General features: G+C 39.1%; 1 protein-coding gene across 8 annotated transcripts in view; it reads right to left on the reverse strand.

The window, feature by feature from the left end:
• CLIP1 (CAP-Gly domain containing linker protein 1) overlaps positions 1 to 18,734 on the reverse strand; it is a 225,624-nt gene that overhangs the window by 62,052 nt on the left and 144,838 nt on the right. For all 8 annotated transcript variants that reach the window (XM_073626982.1, XM_073626975.1, XM_073626958.1 and 5 more), the window contains 3 exons: positions 13,408 to 13,623; positions 2,963 to 5,722; positions 558 to 695 (listed from right to left, as the gene is read on the reverse strand). In XM_073626982.1, coding sequence (XP_073483083.1) covers positions 558 to 695; positions 2,963 to 5,722; positions 13,408 to 13,623 — 3,114 coding nt within the window. The remainder of the gene's footprint in view (positions 1 to 557; positions 696 to 2,962; positions 5,723 to 13,407; positions 13,624 to 18,734) is intronic.

Genomic DNA, 18,734 nt, shown 5'->3' on the forward strand with positions numbered 1-18,734 from the left:
TGACTTAGCCCACCATGCATCTTAAACACAAGGCGGGCTACGTTGGCGTCTGCCTGCTCAGGGGGGAATCAGCCCGCTGATCCCCGCTAAGCAGGTGGATGGCTGGTCCGTGTCTGCTCCACATATGCAGAGCAGACACAGATACAGCCCACTCTCCTCTATGGGCGGTCAGGTGTAAACAGACCACCTGAACAGATCCCCATCCACCTGTTTGTAGTGGAAAGAATGTTGGCTGGTTTCAACGGACACATGTTCATTGAAACCTGCCATAACATAACATAGGAGGAGACTGGAGGGTCTAATCAGGTCTGCCTGAAAAACTGACAGGCGGACCCCATTGGTCCGCTAGTGTGAAAGGGGCCTTGGGTACTATCATCAACTTTCACAATAAAAAAAAACAAAAAAAACACAACACTATACATTTTTGTAATAACACTCTTCTACAAACAAATGTACAAACCTCTTTAATCATTAAGAAAATATTTTGCATTGACTACCAAATTCTATTCCTTTCTTTTTTGCCATGATGTTCTTTGAGGGCGATAAAAGTTACTCACTTCCTTTTGTAGATCACTGTGCAGCTTCTTTAGCTCTCCCATAGCAGTAATTGTCTCGATCCTCTCTTTGAGCAGTGCATTTTTCTCTGCAGTCACCTGCTCAATTTTCTGGCAATCTTCTTCTGCAATTTGTGAAACCTACATTTAACAGTAGGGATTGAAGGTCACAAGGGAACAGTGGCTCAGAATAATACAACACTACTAAAACTATGGTGTTTTGCCTCATTAACATAGAGGCAATTACGTAAAAAAAAAATAAAAATAAAAAACCACACACAGCTAGATTAAGGAAACCCCATAAGCAGAGCATTTCCATACCCATGCTGAATATGCAAGAATCAATAATTAAAGGTTCTGAGATGAAGTGGATGTATAGCCAATTCTGTTTGCAGCATTAGCAAACAAATTTCAAATTTAACAAGAAGCTAGCTTTAGGGCTGCTCCTCTTGCAATGCCATCAGCATGTTTTGACCACTACACAGATAAACAGCGAGTGCTTTTGTATAATCAGCAATGGGTTTGGTGGTGCACTTAACATACCTAATCATCATGGCAAAGTGCATAATTTACACTTCTCTGCTACACCTACTGCATTCTTATCTTGCCCATAAACCACTTTGCTCAAGTAAACAGCCCAGTTTAAACAATTAATAAAAAAAATAAAAACCTATCTATAAAGCAAGCATTGTTACACTCCCAACAAATTCTTTTTTTTGTGTGTACCCGCCATGACAGAATTTAGGCTACTTCTGAACGCTGTTAGCTGCCTACCTAGCATGATCATGTTTTGACTTTAATGCTTTTCTGAATGACTGACCCATGACTCAAAGAGAATGGATTTCAATACTTTTCTGACACCTATGTGCTACATGTTGAGGCCAGAGACAGCCAGACAACTAGCTTTTTCAGGAAAAGGCCTATCAGAAGCCTATAGATTTCATTCTGAAAGAGGAACTTCAGTCTGGAGAAAAAAAAAAAAAAAAGTTAAAGTCAGCAGCTATAAATACTGTACCTGTTGACTTTTAATACACAGTATATGCACTTACCAGTCTGGGAATCCAGCGCTGTCCACACTCGGGTTGGTTCGTCTCCGGTCTTTGGGCCCCCAGCACTGCCATCTTGGATGTGGAAAGCTGACTCCCCATGAAAAGTGCTGCACTTTCTCAATGGTCCCGCCTTCTCCTGGGACCTGTGATGTGTCCCAGGAGATTGCAGGAAGAAATGGCAGGGTGAACAGTGAATACAATAAAAAAGTGACACCTTGACACTATCTTTGGTGGTTTTGAAAAAGCAGCAGCATTATTTTCTAATCGCCTGACCCATGGCTTAACCACATTTGAGTGCTGTATCCAACAAATGAAGTCAAGAATACAGCAGAAGATGTGAATATGTACACCGCTGTAGGTTTGTTACAAGAGGGTATAACTTAAAAGCTACAAAGCTATACTGACTGAACTATGATACTGCATGGGGTGGCAGACTGTATATGAGCAAACTTACAATGGGCACAGTGCATACAGGCACACGTACAAAAGGATAGCACTGACTGCTGAAGTTAAGTAACAGAATGACTAACACCAACTGCGATTAGGTAAAGTGACATCAGGATAAGAAATTACTGGGCTGAATAACTTCCTAATGTATGAAAAGTGGTAATGTATGAATAAGCCATAATGAAAATCATGACTGGACTGTATGACTCAAAGTCATACATTAATCACACCTATAATCACATGGTCAATCACATTTGGACTTTCATCACGAATAGGAACAATCTAGATGACTGTTGGGGCAGCAAATGCTATATGGGTTTAAATACATAGTAACCTGTAATATCGAGCCTTAAGTCCTCCTAAAGCAAGCATTTTACATAACCATCAATGCACATTGACTAATCAGGATTTCTAATGGTGTGAAGCGCAATTTAAAAAAAAAAAAAAAAAAAAAAAAAAAAAAAAAAAGAGACCAACAACTAGACAATGAAACTGTAAAAAAAAAAAAATCTAAGTTTGATTTCTAAGACCTAGTTTCATGCTGTAGATCATTTAATACATGCTTTGGATTATGAAAAAAAAAATATTTGTCAATGATAAGTAAAAGTAACTGTGAATAAAGTCCACAAAATGGATCAACATTATTGGTTTACCTATTGCACATTAAACACATTTTTTATGTGTTAAACTATGTCCGATTGCAAACTAGTAAATATGTGCCTGTGATTTTATTCACAGTTTGATTTTATAAAAAATATTTATCAATTGAAAAAAAAATAAATTAAATCATTCCTCTAATAACCTGTCACCGTGAAGTAGTAAAGTGAAAAGCATGCAAGTGCAGGTGAACATTCAGCTGACTCTGAAATTAGTGCTCAGTGTTAGTAATTTTAGTACACTTTTTAAGTATACCTCATGAATTTTCTCTTCTTGCCTCTTCTTCTCAACCTGAAGCTCATCAAACTTCAACATCAGTTCCTCTTTTTCATCCAGCATTGACTGGTACTGAACCTTGAGCTGCTCAGCCAGACCGGACACTTCCAAGTTGTCTCTGGTTAATGAAACCACTTGTTTAGACAGACTGTCACACTTCTTCAGGGTAGTCTCCTTTTCTTGTAAAATAGCTGAATGTGTGCTTTCTAGGTTTTCATGTGTGGATACCAAACAAGACCTCTCTTGACGCAGCTTTTCAAACTCCTTTTCTGTAACTTCATGCTGACTGCGAAGATCTTCCAATTGCTTGTAAACACCATTATACAAATCTTGCAGCTCTACCTTTGACTTGTTTAGAGAAGCAACATTCTGCTCAAGTTCTTCCAAGTTGGAGGAAAGTCTGATGCTCTTGAGTTCTAAGCTCTCTTTTTCCTGGGTAAGATTGTGGAGAAGATTCTCTACGTTCTCTTTCTGCTCCAAAAGTTTGTCATACTTACACTGAAGCTCTTTACTTTGAAATACCATTTGATCTTTTTCCTCCTCCATGTTGTCCAAACCTTGCCGGAGTTGTGTACACTTTAGTTCCAGACATTCTTTTTCATTCTTAAAAGTATCCCTCTCTTCAATTAACCTCTGCTCAAAATTTGTAATGTGTGTATTAAGTTCATTGCATTTTTCCAGTAAGCTCTCCCTCTCTTTTGTCAAGAGCTCCTTGTCATTACAACATTTATTATAATCCTCAAGCAAAGACTGTTTTTCTGCTAAATTATTATTAAACTCTATTTTGAGAGAAGCTTTGTCATTCTTTGTTCGTTCCAGTTCTAATGTAAGGCTGTTATTAGTTCTAGTCAAATCTTCAATGTGTTTATTTGCTCCCATGACATCCCCATTTAGCGAGTCAATCGTTGTTAACAGATTGCTTTTCTCTTGTAACAACATAAGGTTTGCAGACTCCAAACACTCCAACGTGGCCTTCATGCTGGATAGGTCATCAATAATCGATTCCTTTTTGGATTGGAGCTCTGCGTTTTTCACCTTAAAGGCATTATTCTCTGCAGACATAGATTCAAGTTTTTTTTCTAAATCTGAAATCTGTAGAATCACCAACGCCTTTGCACTTTTTAGATCATTAAGGTCATCTGTCAGTTTGTCCTGTGCAAGCTGAGCCTCTTCTGTGCACCTCTGACATTTAGCCACAAGCTCCTCATTTTGCTTCAACAGATCCGCTATTTCTGCAGTCAGCTTCCTTTCAGAAGAAAGCAACATCTCCTTTTCTTGTAGAAGGTGAACACGTTCAGAGTCAGATATACTACTACTGGTCTTAATTCCTTCAAGCAAGTTTGTAAGACTTTCCTTAGAGACCTGAAGTTCTTCATTTTCTTTCTGTGCCCTTTCAAGTTCTTTTCCAACTGCTCTTACTTCAGTTGTTAACTCATTACAATTAACAACAATTTTTTCATTTTCTTGGAGCAAATCTGTAAGACTCATGCTTAACTCATTTTGCGTCAACAAGAGCTCTTCCCTTTCAGTAGTTAGACCTGTGTTTCTAATCATTAACTCATCGCGCTCTACAGTTAAAGCGGAAAGTTTGTTTTCAAGCACCAATGTTTCTGCTAGAATATTTTCCTTTTCTGATTTAAGGGTGTATACCTCACTGGTTAATGCTGCTTGCTTCCTATCCATGTCTTCTTTAAAAGATACAAACTTCTGACTAAGCTCTTCCTTTTCCATGCTAGCAGAATTCTTTTCATCTATGATGCTCTTTTGATATACTTCCATCTTCTGCTTTTCTTCTTCAAACATAGCACAAGTCTGAAGTAATTTATCTTTTCTGGTCAACAATTCTAGGTTTTCTTGGGTTGCTTTATCCAGCTGTGATTTCACCTCATTCAGTTCACATTCCATACAACTATGTAGAGAGGCTAGGTTTTCTTTTTCTTTAAGAACATTTTCTATATCTGCATTTAGATTATTTTGATATATTAAAAGATTTTCTCTTTCCGACTGGACATCTGCAATGGTTTTGGTCAACTCCATGTTTTTATCAATTAAAACAGAATGCCTGCTGTTCAATTCTATATACTTCTCCAACGACAAGTTTTTTTCTATTTCAAGTTCATCTATTTGTTTCTGCAGAGATTTCTGCTTACTCACAAGTTCTTCTTTTGTGCACTTGAGCGTTTCCATAATTTCATCCTTTTCTCTGGCAAGAACTAATTTTTCTTCATTAAGCTTGACCTTGTTTTCCTGCATTTTCTGATATTTGTTTTGCAGTTCTGCATAATCGGAAAACAGAGCATCATTGCTTTTCTGAAGTTCTGACATACTGGCATCCATTGCAGTAATCGAAGACCGTAAGACTTCAGAATCCATGCTAAATTTAAGAAGCTCTTGTTTAGCACTGTCTAAATCGGCTATTAGTTTTGCTTTTTCATGTGCTAATGTTTGAGAGGTGCTACTCAAATTATTGTATCTTGTTTCAAGCTCCTGCTTCTCATTTGTAATGCTATCTTTAACTGCTTTAAGTTCTTCATTGAGTAACAGCAGCCGGCTTTCCTCTTGCTGGCATCCATAAACAGAAGATTCAAACTCTAAAATCTTTGTCAGTAGAGAATCTTTCTCCAGTTTTAAAGCATTTGCCTCCTGGGCAAGTATGTCCTTTTCCTCTCTCAAAACCCTCATCTCTTCTGTTATAAGTTCAACCTCTTTCCTTTTGGAGTCTAACATACATGTTAAAGACTGAAGGGATAAAGTTGGGAAGAAGGAAAAAAAATGAAAATCAAGCACTCTAATGGAGACATGGAGCAAGTGGAGATTTAGCAACTATGTATAAACCGACACACTTTGAGTACTGAATCTTAAACAAATTCAATAGTAACGGTTGTTTTGGATACCGAATGAGGGAGGTTATATCTATACCAGTGTTTTTCACTGTGCAACACCATGTTCCATTTAATGGTCTTCAGGGAGCACAGGACTGAGCTGGTATAAAAGGGCTTTCACTGTACTCTGTTCGTTGCATGGCAAAAGTGTATATGGAAGTTTTAAGACCGCATTGGGTGCGAAGCCCATTTAAAAGTGTTTCAAATCACGTGATGGTTTCTTCTGCACTGACAGTGGGACGACTCCACCATAAAAATTCCTCTGTAAACATTACAGAAGATTTCATTTGGGGTAGAGTTGAAGTTTCTATCTGACCCCACTGGGGATATATTTCCTCATTTTCTGCGATGCCCATACAGGAAAATAGAGGGTACAGCCATTTCTGTGACAAGACGGTACTTCAAGTAATTCTAAAGGCAGGTGATTTTTTTTTTTTTTTTTTTTTTTTTAAATCCTAATGCGTTCTATGCATTAAGATAAAAAACCTTCAGTGTGTAGCAGCCCCCTCAAGCTTACCTGAGCCCCATCTCGAGCCACGAGTGCCTCGGCCATCTGCAACTCTCCCTTCTGATTGGCTGAGACATAGCAGCGGCACCATTGGCTAACTGGCTTTGACAGCAGCGGAAGCCAATCAGGAGAGGGGGGTGGGGCCAGGCCACGACTCAGTGTTTGAATGGACACCTGGAGCTGCAGCTTGGCTGCCCCATAGCAAGCTGCTTGCTGTTAGGGCACGCAACAGGAGGGCGGGGCCAAAAGAGCTAGCAAGGGAGCCGAGAAGAGGATCTGCTCTGTGCAACACCAACTGCACAGAGCAGGTAAGTGTAACATGTACAAGTATGACTTTAGTATCACTTTAAAGCAATAAAAATCTTGGACAGTTTTAAACTTTACTTACTCCACTAAAAATTAGTTTTTTTTGTTTTTGTGTCTGTCCTAGTTGAAGAAATTTCCTTACAGGAAGTGAGGAGTAAGCTCTTCACAGGCTGTAATAAAAACTCGACAGAGCGACACTGGTAGTAATAAAAACCTATAACCCATGAAACGTTTTCCTGTGTAATTGGTCATTTTTGAGTATGAGCCTTTTTCACTGTCACATTTGTTACATATGTAAGCTTTGAGGCTCTACGAAGTCCATCTTATTTTTCATTGACTTCATTTTGATATTATGCTTTTGTTCGGGCAATGTAGCCAGGGTTATGGCTTTAATACCTTTTCATGTCCTGTGTTTTGAACTTTATAATAAGAAAAAAATAAAAACCTATAACCCTGTCTTGCTGTATTCAAAAAAAAGGTTAAAAAAAAATTGCTAGGAGTTTAACTTTGAATCTACAGCATCTCACTAAAAACGAAATATCAGCTTTGGCAAAATTATCCCTTAAATGCAAATTGGCCTAATTCAAGGTCTCAGAGTAGACACTCCCTAAAATAGTTTGTGGTACATGTGACAACAGCTCTGGTCAACACACACATCAAATAGTTTGTGCTTTTTCTTAAAGTTCAAATTCAGCCATAACTTTTTTGTTTAAAGCTTTGGCTAGTGCAATAAGGGATTAGAGCCTCTGAGGTTTGTGTCCCTTTTGTAAAGTTTTTTAACCTCACGTCCCAGTGCTACCTTGTCAAGATCCTAAACCAAAAACTCCCGACTGGATTTGTTCTTAAAGTGGATGTAAACCCACCACTCAAGATTCTAAACTATTGCCATTTTTCTCATGTATACATGCCTCCTGCATATATCCCTACCTTTTAAAAATCACCTCCTTCTGCAAACCAATCCCCGCAAATCTCTGAAATCCATGGGCGGGTCTATGCTCTGGAGCTAAGTGGGCGGAGCTGTGATGTCACTAGACTCCCTGCCCACCTCTACTCTCCCCTTTGGCCAGGCAGCGTTGCAAAGGAAACAGAGCGCTCACGGCCCCCTGTGACTCCTGCACATGTGCTACACAACACAGGCTGTAGTAATAGCTGTGAGACGCTGGGAAAGTACACTGAATGTCTCTCATGCTAGTGCATGAGATAAAGAAATGAGCTGTCACTCACAGCAAGGGGGAAGCATTAACTGGTATGTCTGTCTGTCATTTTTATCTCGCTGAAAGATAAGAGGATTGCTCAGAGCTGGATTAACTCTTTGTGGCAAGATTGGGCACAGATGACATGAAATCATATGCTGTACCAGGTACAAGCCTTAATCAAGATTTTTTTTGGGGGGGTTTACATCCACTTTAAGACTAAGGGATGCCCTACAACAGTTTATGGTAATGGTGCCAGTGAGCACTGACATGGACTTTAAATCTGCAGTTCAATATTTTTATTGACTAAATGCGCATAAAGGAACATAATAATAAGTATAAGCAGCATCAAGGACCAGAGAGGTATAGAAATGAAGACCTCTCATAAGACACATTAGGGACAAGGTTCTAAACTACAGATGAGTTTTGGATTACATATATTTTTTAAAACCCACTAACAGATTCATCCTAAATAGTTGTACTATTCAAGCATAATTAACTTGCATCAAACATTTGATACAAACTCAGAGCATGCTACGGAACAGCACATATCTCCGATACGGAAACACCTGGTGACATGTAGCAGAATACATTTTGGCCTAAATTTATGATAAATTTTGATTTTATTAGATAAGTTTTATGACAGAAATTAGAAAATAACATTTTTTTTCAAAATTTTCATTTATATTGGATTTTTTTCTCTATTCTTTTCTCTACCATTTGAAATAATTTCTTTAATATAACTTTTTTTATTAAAATATATATATATATATATATATAGATATAGATATATAGATAGATCTATAGATATATAGATCTATATATATCTATATATCCGCTTCCCTACCAAACGCCGCAGTTCTACTGCGGCAGGCTGGCCCCCCTGCGTGATTCGTCGTAGCTATACGTCGGCTCGCGGGGTCTGGATAGTAGGAGCGCGTGTGCTGCACACTGGGGGTGCCGATGCTCGTGGCCGACGGTTGCGATGACCGCCGGTAACGAGCGATCGTGAGCAGGAGACACAGAACAGGGACGAGTGTGTGTAAACACACACCTCCCTGTTCTGTTAGGAGTGACAGATCGTGTGTTCCCATTAGCTAGGAAGCACGATCCATCACTTCCTCTAGTCAGTCCCCTCCCCCCTCAGTTAGAATCACCTCCCAGGGAACACAGTTAACCCCTAGATCGCCCCCTAGTGTTAACCCCTTCACTGCCAGTGACATTTTTACAGTAATCAATGCATTTTTATAGCATTGATCACTGTATTAATGCCAATGGTCCCAAAAATGTGTCAAAATTGTCCAATGTGTCCGGCATAATGTCGCAGTCACGATAAAAATCGCAGATCGCTGCCATTGCTAGTAAAAAAATAAATAAAAATGCTATAAATCTATCCCCCATTTTGTAGACGCTATAACTTTTGCGCAAACCAATCAATATACGCTTATTGCGATTCTTTTTTTACCAAAAAAAATATGTAGAATACAGATCGGCCTAAGCTGAGAAAAAATTTGCTTTCTTTAAAAAGAAAAAATGGGGATATTTATTATAGCTAAAAGTATATAGTAGTTGTTTATAGCGCAAAAAATAAAAACCGCAGAGGCGATCAAATACCACCAAAAGAAAGCTTGATTTGTGGGAAAAAAGGGACATCAATTTTGTTTGTGTGCAACGTCGCGTGACCGCGCAATTGTCAGTTAAAGCGAAGCAGTGCCACATCGCAAAAAGTGCTATGGTCAGGAAGGAGGTAAATTCTTCCGGGGCTAAAGTGGATACACACACACAAAAACAGGGGTGATCAAATACCACCATAAGAAAGCTCTAGTTGCCTGAAAGAAATAAATATTTCATTTGCGTACAGTATTGCATGACAGCGCAATTGCCAGTTAAATTAGCACAGTGCTGAATGGCAAATAATACCCAGGTCATGAAGGGGTTAAAACTTTATGGAGCTCAAGGGGTTAAGTACTCCCTAGAATGATTCTCAGAGCAAAATATTTGCATATCGGACAAAAGATAATTGTGATAGTTATGAGCGAAGGCCACAGCAGTTACTGGACACTTTCTACAGGGATTCATTGGGTCCTCCCTATCATTTTGCTACATATGGAGTGGAGGCATCAGCGTTAACTGGCTAGTCAACAGGCAGGAGTGGTTTGTGTGCGGGATGCCATTCTGCTACTGGGGACTGTACCCAGACGGACTTGTAAGGGGTTAAGTGAATATGTTTTCTTACTTTATTTAATCCCCTGCATCACCATTCAGGTGATTTCCTACCATGGTGAGAACAGCATGTGAGGGAAAGCTGAACAGGCATGCAGAAAACAAAGAACCTGAAAAAGGTTCTAAACTTTTACTCAGTGATTTTGTTGCAGATTACATCCCTCATTAGACGATTAAAAAAATAAATAAATATGTAACTCTTATAATACATTTTTTTTTTAAGTTCTAGGTTAACCTGGTTGACGACATTCATATCTTTCTGAAATACAAGAAGGTCAGATACTCTTGCACAGCTCTCTGGTCATCCTCCAATTCCTGGCTTTATTAGAACAGAGAAAATGCCATTCTCTTGATAATTTAGATGCAAAATATCTTGCACAACACTTGTAAACTCATCTGAGGCTCTATTCTCGATATATCACCAGCTCAGTTTTGTGCTACTGAAGGATGAAGGAATTGACTTGGGATGCATGAATAGTTATGACAAAAGAGGGGGGCTGCAGGTCCACAATTTGCATTGGGACAAGAGGTTTGTAAATACATAGTAATAACATGAAGCCAACACTGTACATGATTAAAGCAGTAATAAACCCAAAACCAAAGATGTAATATATTGTACCTTACCAATTATTAGCTGTGTCGGTTGCATTCGTTTTCTTTAAGGCTTCCCCCGCCCCCTGTTTTCACCTGGTGATGTGGCCAATAACACACCTCCTATAATAGAGTACCTCCACTCTGACTGAATGAGCACAGGGGGCATCTTTAGATAGTAGCAATGTCAAGTTGGGGGAAGGAGAGTGTTAGATGTACTACCAGATTTAAATACAACAACAATTTGGAGCTGAACTCCAGCTGACATTTTGTAAGCAGTTACAGCAAAGTTCTTTTCCTTTTGGGATAAAGGTTTTGCATAAACCAGCAATCCTGTCAGTGGTAAATGGTTTGTCTTAGCCCTGTAACTTAATACATTTGTAGGACAGCTTGTTCTTTTGAAAAACAACAGACTTACTGGCCGCCTCACCAGGTGTAAATAAATAGAAAGTCTAAAAAATTAAACAACAAACACAGCCATCACAGCTAAGAATTGGTAAGCTGCAATATAATGAATGTTTGCTTTTGGGTTTAATACCACTTTAACTAGATAAAATGGCAAATTCTTAGGCAACATATTGTAGGTGTGTGTCAGTTCATACATGTGGTATTATGAAGCAATGCAGAAATGCAAAAATAAAACAGTTTAACTAAAGCACCCCACAAGACAACAGGAACACAAAATACCAACAAGTAACTTAAGGTTATGGAAATGAATGAAGAAAAATGTTAGCTCTGCTTTAATAAAAACCTTATAAAATTTGCAGTGATCATGCTACTAGAGGTGTCAAGCTCTTTTAGGAATATTTTCATAAAGCTCTTTCTTCGGGTTTTAACTATATGTAGGGTACCAGTGGATGTATTTGATCAACTGCCTTGGAGGGCAGGAGAGAGTGGTTTAACAGACACGTAATGTCTCCATAAAAGGGTACCGGTCACTGACCATAGCTTTCACAAAAAACAAAACAAAAAAACAAAAAAAACAAACAAACTACCCCTTTTCCCCCCATGCTCACACTCAAATGCACATGTAGGTCCAGTACGCATATGTATACAGTGACTGTACCACATATGTAAGGTATCGCCACGAATGCTGAAGTGAGAGCAATAATTCTAGTGCCATAGCTCACGTTTAACTGATAACCTGAAATGGCTTTTAAAGCGTTGCCTATGACCAATTTTAGGTAACATACTTTCACAAGCGTTTCCATTTTGTAGGCGTGCGCAATTTTAAATCTTGACATGTTTGGTATCAATTTACTTGACGCAACATCACATTTTATATTTTAGTAAATAACTGGGTATTATATTGCATTTGTGTGCACTTTAAGTATTTTTACCTGGTAAACGGCTGCGCAAATAATGTGTGACATAAGAAAATTCCAATAGCTACTATGTCATTCTCCAGGTCCTCTGCTTTCAGAAAAGATATAAAGTTTGGGGGTTCCAAGTAATTTTCTAGCAAACAAAATGCAGATTGTAACACGTATGTGAAAAAAATAAAAGATTGCCCTAGTAGGCAAGTGGTTAAAAGTTCCCCAGCACTAGGTCTTGTATTAGGGCTACTTAAGTAAACACCCTTCCATTAAGAGCCATCAGCTGATACTTTCAGCAGCTGGTGGCTCTCAATCTCGGCTGTCATTCACCACTTCATTCCCCATAGGGAATAAAAGTGGTTGTTGATCACAAGATCACTGCGTCAACTGTGATTGCATACAGATTGGAAGCCTTAGTGACAAAGAAAGCCTTTAGCCTGCAGATGCTACCTTTTTAATAGTGTAATTATCAAACAAATAAATATAATTTTTGCACATTTTAGAAATAAAATGCAGTGTTTGCATGTTAACAAGTGTACTAATATATTAGATTTCCTTAAAAAATACACTGCAAGTATGCTAATAACCATCACATGCTTACGCTGCTAAATTTGCCTTGGTCATATAGGTATCCATGACCTTGGGTCACAAACGATTTAAAACTTCAGTTACTCTAAATCGCCAAATCTGAAGTCACAATACAAAATGAACTTGATTTGAAATTGATGGGTGCAAAATCAGAGGAGCAAGATCGAATGCAAGCTTCTAGACCCCCCCTCTCCCTCAGAAATCCTGACCTGCGTACACTATTGGAGATTTTTGTGGTCCCAGTTAGTTTTCCTGCATAAAACTGGGAAAAAAAGAAAGCAGAGGTACTGGCCAAAACTATTAACATTTATATCCTGTTTTTTCTAAAGCAGTCTAGTAACAATCAGCAGCTTTTATACAATACTTTTATATATGTCTGATTATATTTAATCTCTTTATAAAGGGGAGAATGATCTTTCATTCCATTTCAATTTTTTTTTTCTTTAAAGTTTTGATTTTCTAAACAAATTATCAAAAGCTTTCAAGTAAATGTACCAGGATTTGCACAATTTATAAATAGGCTTTCGGAATATCAAGAAAATGATCTTGAATCAATCAGGGTTTAATATTTGGGGTATTGCAGCCATTAGTGACATATGAACACTGCCATTTGAAGAGATATACAATTGTATTTTAGCAGTTGAAGCTCTCCTCAAAATGTTCTAGATGAATCTGTTCAATATCTACAAGTGGTTACAAAATGTATACGGACAAGTCTAAAGCTGGATTATTCGTATATCTACACAAACATTGTATGGAATTCAGAATCATCATACTCTGGAAAGAACATTTACATTTCCTATAACAACTAAAATACCTTGGCTTCTTCTGCTTGTCGCTGCAACTCTTCCATTTGTTTGACCATTTCACTTTGTGCGGTTTGGGCAGCTTTCCATAGTTCCTCTTTCATCTGCAAATTCTGATTCATCTCATTGATTGCAGTTTGATGTTGGGAGACTAAAGCTGCAATGGACTTTTCATGCAAAGCTTGCATTTCTTTATTTTTACTCTGTACCTGTTCAACCATTAATTTCTAAAATTAAAAAAGCAGAAAAAATAAAAGTTTTAGCAAAGCATTTTAAAAATACTTTTAGTAACAGCACTTTCACATTCCATCTGTAATTAAAAGGTAATGTTAGAACTATCGAAGTTTTATAGAAATGTAAACAATTGGAATGATGTAGAAAATTGTATTAATGTATAAATGTTTTAAAGCTGAAATTTATATATGGAAATTTTTTACACTGTTACATTGGACCAAAGTATGTATGTATGTATGTATGTATGTATGTGCCATACCAAAAGCCCCTTTCACACTGGGGCGGTGGGGGCGTCGGCGGTAAAGCAGCGCTATTTTTAGCGCTGTTTTACTGTCGTTTTTGCTGCGGTATTCGGCCACTAGCGGTGCGGTTTTACCCCCGCTGGCGGCCGAAAAAGGGTTAAAACCGCTCGCATAGCGCGGCTATAGCCGCGGTATAGCCGCGCTGCCCCATTGATTTCAATGGGCAGGAGCGGTTTAGGAGCGGTGAATACACCACTCCTTTACTGCTCCAAAGATGCGGCTTGCAAGAGTTTTTTTCTTCTCCTGCCAGCGCACCGCTTCAGTGTGAAAGCCCTCGGGCTTTCACACTGAACAAACAGTAGAGGCCGTTTTGCAGGGGGTATTTTTAGCGCAATAACGCCTGCAAACCGCCCCAGTGTGAAAGGGCTCTAAGGGATCCCCAAGGAAGCTGGAAATCAATGTTGTTGACACTGCTACTACAGTAATCTCCACTAGCTTCTGGGTACAATGCCAAGATGCCCCCCTATTGTTTAATGAACACAGGAGGGCTCTCGCTCAGCAAGAGTACTATTCCGAAAACACTTTGCAATATTCCTATACAAGTTTAATTCTGAATGCTGTCAGCGTTTATTCAGGGTTGCTAATTTTGTCACATTGCCAAGGGATAGTGTTTGGGACTGGGCAGTGGCTGCTCAAGTCCCTGCATTGCATTCTGGAAGGTGGTTTTAAGGCAATTTAAAAAAAGTGATATTACATGTTCCTTTTTTTTTTTTAAAAAAGTGTAATATAAAGCATGTCATACTTACCTGCTCTGTGCAATGGTTTTGCACAAAGCAGCCCCAATCCTCCTCTTCTCAGGTCCCCTGCCGGCGCTCCTGGCACCTCCTCTTCAACAAGGGCCCCCATAAGACACCGCCTCCTATGGGGGAACTTGTGCAGGCTCGCTCCCGAGCCACCTTGTCTGCGTCCATTGAAACAGACTAGGCGGCTCCGCCCCACCCCATCACAGCAATTGATTGACAGCAGGGGAAGCCAATGGCTCCTGCTGCTATCAATCTGCCGAGAAAGCGCAAATTTTCTTTTCTGAAAGGAAGACCTTTGCTGGGATGTGTCGAGGACCAGACCCAATTATTCCAGGGGAAGAGACACAGGAGATGCCCTCGCAATCTGACAGATATGGAGTGCTTTTGCAAAGAGTATTATAAATATATTATAAATATTGCCAAGTCAAAATGTGCCATGCTGATGGACTCATACCCAAAAAGACTGAGTGCTGTAATAAAATCAAAGGGTGCTTCAACAAAGTATTAGTTTAACCACTTCAGTCCCGGAAGATTTGGCTGCTCAATGACCAGGCCATTTTTTGCGATACGGCACTGCGTCGCTTTAACTGCGACACTGTACCAAAACACAATTTACTTCCTTTATTCCCCACAAATAGAGCTTTCTTTTGGTGATATTTGATCGCCTCTGCGGTTTTTATTTTTTGTGCTATAAACAAAAGAGCGACAATTTTGAAAAAAAATCAACACAATATCTTTTACTTTTTGCTATAATAAATATCCCCCCAAAAATATATAAAAAACTATTTTTTTCCTCAGTTTAGGCCGATATGTATTCTTCTACACATTTTTGGTAAAAAAAAATTTGCAATAAGCGTATATTGATTGGTTTGCGCAAAAGTTATAGCGTCTACAAAATAGGGAATAGATTTATGGCATTTTTATTATTTTTTTTTACTAGTAATGGTGGCAATCTGCGATTTTTATCGGGACTGCGATATTGCAGTGGACACACTGGACACTTGACACATTTTTGGGACCAGTGACAATTATACAGCGATCAGTGCTATAAAAATGCACTGATTACTGTATAAATGTCACTGGCAGGGAAGGGGTTAACACTAAGGGGCAATCAAGGGGTTAACTGTGTTCCCTAGAACCGCTCTGTCATGAGTGATCACAGGAGCCCGGCAGTCAACACCCCTAGTGCCCAAATGGCGAAGCGATGTAAGGCAACATTGTTTCGCCCAGCCGTGCCATTCTGCTGCAGTAAAACTGCGGCGGCTGGTCAGCAAGCGGTTAAGGGTGTGCATGCTTATGCAACCATATTCATGTTTATTTCCCTCAATTTAAAAGTTTTCAGCTTGTTGTTCAACTGAGTTGTACAGTTTATAGGTCACATTAAAAAGGTGGAAAAAGTTCTGAAATTATAATTTTTTACATCACAGAAACCCGACATTTTAATAGGGGTGTGTAGACTTTTTCTATCCACTGTAGAGGTTCCTGGAAAGGAGGGTCTTATTCATAAAAAATATGAATGCAATCTATACACTAGGGGGAGAACCTCTGGAGGAATCGAGGATGGAAAAGGACCTGGGGGTAGATGATAGGCTCAGCAATGGCATGCAATGTCAAGCATCTGCTAACAAAGCAAACAGAATATTGGCATACATTAAAAAGGGGATCAACTACTCCAGAGATAAAACGATAATTCTCCTGCTTTACAAGACTCTGGTCCGGCCGCACCTAGAGTATGCTGTCCAGTGCTGGGCACCAGTCCTCAGGAAGGGTGTACTGGAAATGGAACGAGTACAAAGAACAAAGCTAATAAAGGGTCTGGAGGACATTAGTTACGAGGAAAGGTTGCGGGCACTGAACTTAAGCCTCATACACACGATCAGATTTTCCGCAGACAAAACCTTGGACTTTTGTCCGAAGGCGTGTGCCTGGATATTGTCTTGCATACAAGCGGCAAGGAATTGTCGGCCAACAAACACGAACATAGTGACGTACTATGTGGTTTTTCAGCTCTTTAGCGCCACCCTTTGGGCTCCTTCTGCCAATTTCGTGTTAGTAGAAGTTTGGTGAGTGTTGATTCGCGCTTTTGTTTCTGAACAGCCATTCATCAACCAGACATGTTGCAGGATCGGAGGAGATAACGTGTTATTTATTTTTGGTCTTGGAGTTATTGCTTTGACCCAAGTCCAGTCCAGGAACAGGAGGAGGAGTTATTGGACCAAAAATTGGCTGCTTTATTAATCGTGACCAATTATGTCATATGTCTTTACTACGAGAGCTCCAGGAGAATAATTCAGATGTTTTTTGAAATTATCTCCGGATGACGGACCCCTGCTTTCACCAACTCTTGGCCTTGGGGACCCCCTATATTAAGGACACATGCATGAGGCTTTTATTTTTTGGTTGAATAATAATGATTTGATTTGTTATATTTTCTATATTTTTGGATGCATAGAATGCACTTTTTGGTTAAGTTCTATCGGCAGATAGCATGTCTAAATTTATTTGTGTTCTTTTTTTAATGCACAATAAAAAAAATGTGTAGAATAATACTTGGCTATGTGTTTTGACAGTTTGGGAATGGGCAGGTACATTTAAAAAAATACAATGTAAACCTGACAAGGGACACCAACATAGTTGTATCTCTGATCTTAAAAACTACGGGATAATGGTGTTGTGGTAACTTGCCCAAAAAAAAAAAAAAAAAATCATATTATTCTTGATATCACTAGAAAAAAAAAGCCTTTGAAAATGTGTTTGCAATAACTCCATCAGTTTCACCAGCAAAGCAGCTTCATTATTATCTCATTAAAGAAGAAGAGAATGTGCGCTGCATTTTGAGATTTCATAAAATGTTAATTCTCCATTATGAATAATAGTTTACAAGACCGACCACTTCTGGCTCGTCCTTGCTTCCGAGCATGCGTGTATGTACTTTGGACTTTTGTCCAACGGACCTGTGTACACACGCTCGGAAAATCTGACAACAGACATTTGTCCGTGGAAAATCCGACAATTGTCCGATGGAGCGTACAAATGGATTTTCCGCCAACAGCCTGTCACACATTTCCCGTCGGAGAATCCGATCGTGTGTACGAGGCTTTATTCTCTCTGGAGAAAAGACGCTTGAGAGGGGATATGATTTCAATATATAAATATCGTACTGGTGACCCCAAAATAGGGATAAAACTTTTTTGCGGAAGGGAGTTGAACAAGACACGTGGCCACTCATTAAAATTAGAAGAAAAGAGGTTCAACCTTAAACTACGTTGAGGGTTCTTTACTGTAAGAGAGGCAAGGATGTGGAATTCCCTTCCACAGGCGGTGGTCTCAGCGGGGAGCATCGATAGTTTAAAAAAACTATTAGATAAGCACCTGAACGACCAAAACATACAGGGATATACAAAGTAATACTGACATATAATCACACACATAGGTTGGACTAGATGGACTTCGTCTTTTTTCAACCTCACCTATTATGTAACTATGTATGTAAGGTTTGTACTCTTCCACGGTGGAAGTAAAACTTTCCCTCCTGAAATTGGTAAAGTGCCTACCCTTGGGCATATGTGTGATTCACATTTGTTTATTTTTACACAGGCAGCTCCAGCTGTCCAGACTTTACGCCACACACAAGATTCTGGTGAGTAAATGGAGTTTAGAGCCATTCTGGAAACAAAAGAGAAGAGCATAAGGTAACAGCTCAGTTAAGGTACGGTCCTGGAATACAGAATCGTGTTGGTTGTTCATTGCCCTAGTCCAATTAGCTGCAGTTTAAAATACTGAAATTGCAGTGAAAGCTGGCCCTGCAACACTAAAGAGAGCTTTTAAGAGTGTCTCAAACTCTGTAAGAAGAAGTTGTAAATGAAGAAACATCTTCAGCTGGTACAGCAAGATGTTTAAGATGGCAAGGTCGACTACCGGAATAGACTTTGTTTTACAAAGGTTTTATTGAAATTTTGAATTGATGAATACAGTTCAGATGTAACTGGAATGCACAATGGTGCAATTTTAGGGTCACAGGAAGGCAGTAAGTTTCAATGCAGATGAATAAACTGTCAC

This window comes from Aquarana catesbeiana, linkage group LG01 (assembly GCF_042186555.1).
Source record: "Aquarana catesbeiana isolate 2022-GZ linkage group LG01, ASM4218655v1, whole genome shotgun sequence".
NCBI lineage: Eukaryota > Metazoa > Chordata > Amphibia > Anura > Ranidae > Aquarana > Aquarana catesbeiana.